Source organism: Monopterus albus, unplaced genomic scaffold (genome assembly GCF_001952655.1).
Source record: "Monopterus albus unplaced genomic scaffold, M_albus_1.0 scaffold351.1, whole genome shotgun sequence".
Lineage (NCBI taxonomy): Eukaryota > Metazoa > Chordata > Actinopteri > Synbranchiformes > Synbranchidae > Monopterus > Monopterus albus.
In genome coordinates this window covers 107,949-111,183 of record NW_018128231.1, presented here as the reverse complement: position 1 = coordinate 111,183, position 3,235 = coordinate 107,949, and the positions used below count along the sequence as shown (strand labels likewise).

General features: G+C 45.5%; 1 protein-coding gene across 3 annotated transcripts in view; it reads right to left on the bottom strand.

The window, feature by feature from the left end:
• Nucleotides 1–7: 7 nt before the first annotated feature.
• Nucleotides 8–3,235, bottom strand: part of LOC109974855 (coiled-coil domain-containing protein 136-like) — an 18,658-nt gene continuing 15,430 nt past the window's right edge. For 2 of the 3 annotated variants that reach the window (XM_020625283.1, XM_020625281.1), the window contains one exon: nucleotides 505–588. Coding sequence is in view for 1 of the 3 variants with exons in the window: in XM_020625282.1 (XP_020480938.1) it covers nucleotides 499–588 (90 nt within the window). In the remaining 2 variants the exon portion in view is untranslated. Of the gene's footprint in view, nucleotides 589–3,235 lie in introns of all 3 variants that reach the window. The other variant, XM_020625282.1, reaches the window with a different exon arrangement.

Below are 3,235 nucleotides of genomic sequence, written 5' to 3'. Positions count from 1 at the left end.
TGCAGTTGTTCTGCACTTGCAGAACTTTGAAGTTTTACATGCTGCACTTGTTCAGTAGTGTTTGTACACTGTGATATTACTGCTTTTACTCCAGTAAAAGGATCTAACCATTCTTCTGAGCAGGCTCCTGACATGAACAGGACAAATAGCTGAAAATTTTCCTGTGGCAGCAACAAACACGACAACGTTTTGACCCGTTTGAGGTGAAAACCAGCTGAAGTTGATGGACTTGTAGCTATTGTCTGACCTAAAGAATGATGCAAAACGACCACCTCCAGTTAAACTCTGCTGACCTACTGTACAGTGATGACTTAGTGAGTTCGTGATCTTCTTGCTTTTCCCTGCAACACTCACTCACATCTGCGGTGTGCAGGTTTTGGTGGTGCCGTCCCATGAAACAGAGTGAAGCAACAAGCAGACATCGAGTTAGCAACATGTATGGGCGACGGCAATCCCACAATCCCAGAGTTTCCTGTGAGGTCACTTCCTTTTTAGTGCTCAAGCCCTGGTGAAGCTGGGGATGACCAGAAGTATGATGGCTGCCGCTGCAACTGCTGCCACCACCAGGTTCCAGCCTCCAGGGTCTGCCTGCAGAGAGAGGAGGGCAATGTCAAGGAGGTACTGCACAAAAAACAAAAACTTTTTGTTATCAGCAAAGCTGAAACTAATGATCCTGATAACTAAATCAGCCAGTTATTGTCTCTTACATCCCTTTGTTTTGCACCAACAGTTGAAAAGCTAAAGGTTGTTCATTTACTGTCACCGTGACAAAGAAAAATAGAAAACCCTCACATATGAGGCACAGAAACCAGATTAGGTATTTTCACTTTAAAAATGACTGAAATGATTTTTCAGTTATCAGAATTGTCACAAATTAATTTTCTGTCACTTGACACATCAAATAATCGACAAAGTTCTGCAGACTAGTATAAGATTCAGACCATGTTCGCACTAATGTGGATAAATGTCAATAACACAGCTTTTCAGAAGCAATGTATAATTATCAAAAGATAAGAAATAAAAGTGAAAATTCAGATTGATAAAATTAGAAAGGCATGACGTAGCATAGTATGACTGTGGCTGTATACCAGGAACTGGGAATCTCGTCACAGTCTGGATGTGTGTTGTTGTGTCTGTGTGCACCTGTGTGTTTATACATGGCACTGTTAGAAAGACTCTGTGATTGCTAAAATGACAGCATACACTTTCACGGTTGTCAGGACTTCCCAGTTGTACATGCAACGATATGGGGCCTTTCTGTGCGGAGTTTGCATGTTCTCCCCGTGCTTGAGTGGGTTCTCTTCGGGTGCTCCAGCTTCCTCCCACGGTCCAAAGACATGCAGCATAGGTTGATTGGTGTCTCTAAATCGCCCGTAGGAGTGATTGTGCGTGAGTGGTTGTTCGTCTGTGTGTTAGCCCTGCGATAGACTGGCAACCTGTCCAGGGTGTACCCCGCCTCTCGCCCGCAGCTGGCTGGGACTGGCTCCGTGACCCCGTTTGGGACTAAGCGGTTTAGAAAATGGATGGAAAAATAGCTGTTTTTTCTGGCAGTAATGAGCTTCCATACACACTTACACACTACAGTGCAGCTATATGATATTTTAGCAGTGCTGTCAGGTCAAAATGAACCCTGTAAGGAGATCCCTCCCTCCCTGAGCTTTAGTCATGACCAACAACATTCACACACCATCAGCCCTCACAGCTGCAGACCCACACTGAACTAAATTACTGTAAACTAAGTATATTCACACAAATCCCTGCTGGAAGCTTGTAATTCCATACTAAGGATTTCATTAGTCGATGATGAAATCTAACTTGAACTTGTCAGGTCCGCTCGGCGCGACCTACCTCTTTTTCTTTTTTCTCTCCTGCTCTCTTTTTTGTGGGTTCCGCGCCTCAGCTGTGTTTTTTTTTTTTGTAATTAGCTACTCGTAGGTTGTCGCGCACAGCTGAGGCGCGTTAGCGTAATTACCTGGTCCTCCTTATTTAAACCTCTGGTAGACGCTCTGTTATTGCGGAGCATTAATGACTGTAACGTGAATGCCCCGTAACAGCCCTATAGTTGTGGTATGCATCAGACGTATTTTGTTTTCCACGCCGGCAGTTCCTGTGCTGTGGATCGCATGATATACGAAAGTTATATGTTTTTTGTGTTGTATGGTCCACGCTGACAGTTCCTGTGCTGTGGACCGCTTTGTTTGTTTTTTGTCCATGTGGTTAGCTAGATGTTCTTTTTGTTATCCACGCTGACAGTTCTTGTGCTGCGGATTTCCGTTTTCGTTCGCCTACCCTCCTGGTTTGCTTGTTTATTCACCTGCCCGTCCTGTTCCTCTGACTCGTTTTTTTGCTGTTAGCTTGTTTTTTTCCCCTGGACATCCCGGTCTCCTCCACCATCTCTACCCTACTTTGCTTATATATTGTAGTGATCCTTCACTTGGCATGTTATGATGTTCTAAATTGTTATGGTTCCTTGATGGGTGTGGAGCTTCAGGGGTTAAGAGGTGTGAGAGCGGGAGGGAGTGAAGTGTGGGGGATTTTGAGCTACAGAGTGTTAACAGGCTGTTTTTCTTTCTTATTGTTGTTGGGCTGTTGTTTTTGCTTTGTTATGTCCAACATTAACCGGTTGTGTGGAGTTAATAAAAAGTGACTATTCGTTGGCACTCAAGGTTATAAAGTGTTATGACAGTTTGTGCTGAAATTCATGGTCTACAGAAGATACATTTTGATGGCAATAGTGATCCCCTGACTCTTCTAGCTTTGCCAACAGCAGGTCAAAGTATTTAGTGTGATATCTCAGTACACTTGTGGCTTCCAAAGGATGAATCCTACACACTTTGGTGGCTGTTCTTCTCATGCTATTATAGGAGTCTGGACAAAAGCCACAGTGGAATGTGGTTGCTGGATACTCACATGCCACTAAAGGACTGTTTGCAAAGTGGGAGGCTCTCCGGGTGAAGGATGGGGTGCTTCAGAGAGCCTGGAAAGAGCCTGCTACAGGAGAAGAGAGGTGGCAGGTGGTGGTCCCCAGAGCACTGAGAGAGTCAGTGTTGGAAGCCTGTCATGGAGCTACCGGGGCAGGACATTTTGGGGTCTCGAAAACCCTGCGTCGACTCCGGCAGGGGTTTTACTGGGGCCGGCTCCGGAGAGATGTCGAGGACTTTTGCCGCTGCTGTGACCCCTGCACCGCACACAAAGGTCCCCTAGAGCAGTCTCATGCCCAGCTTCAGCAGGTGGC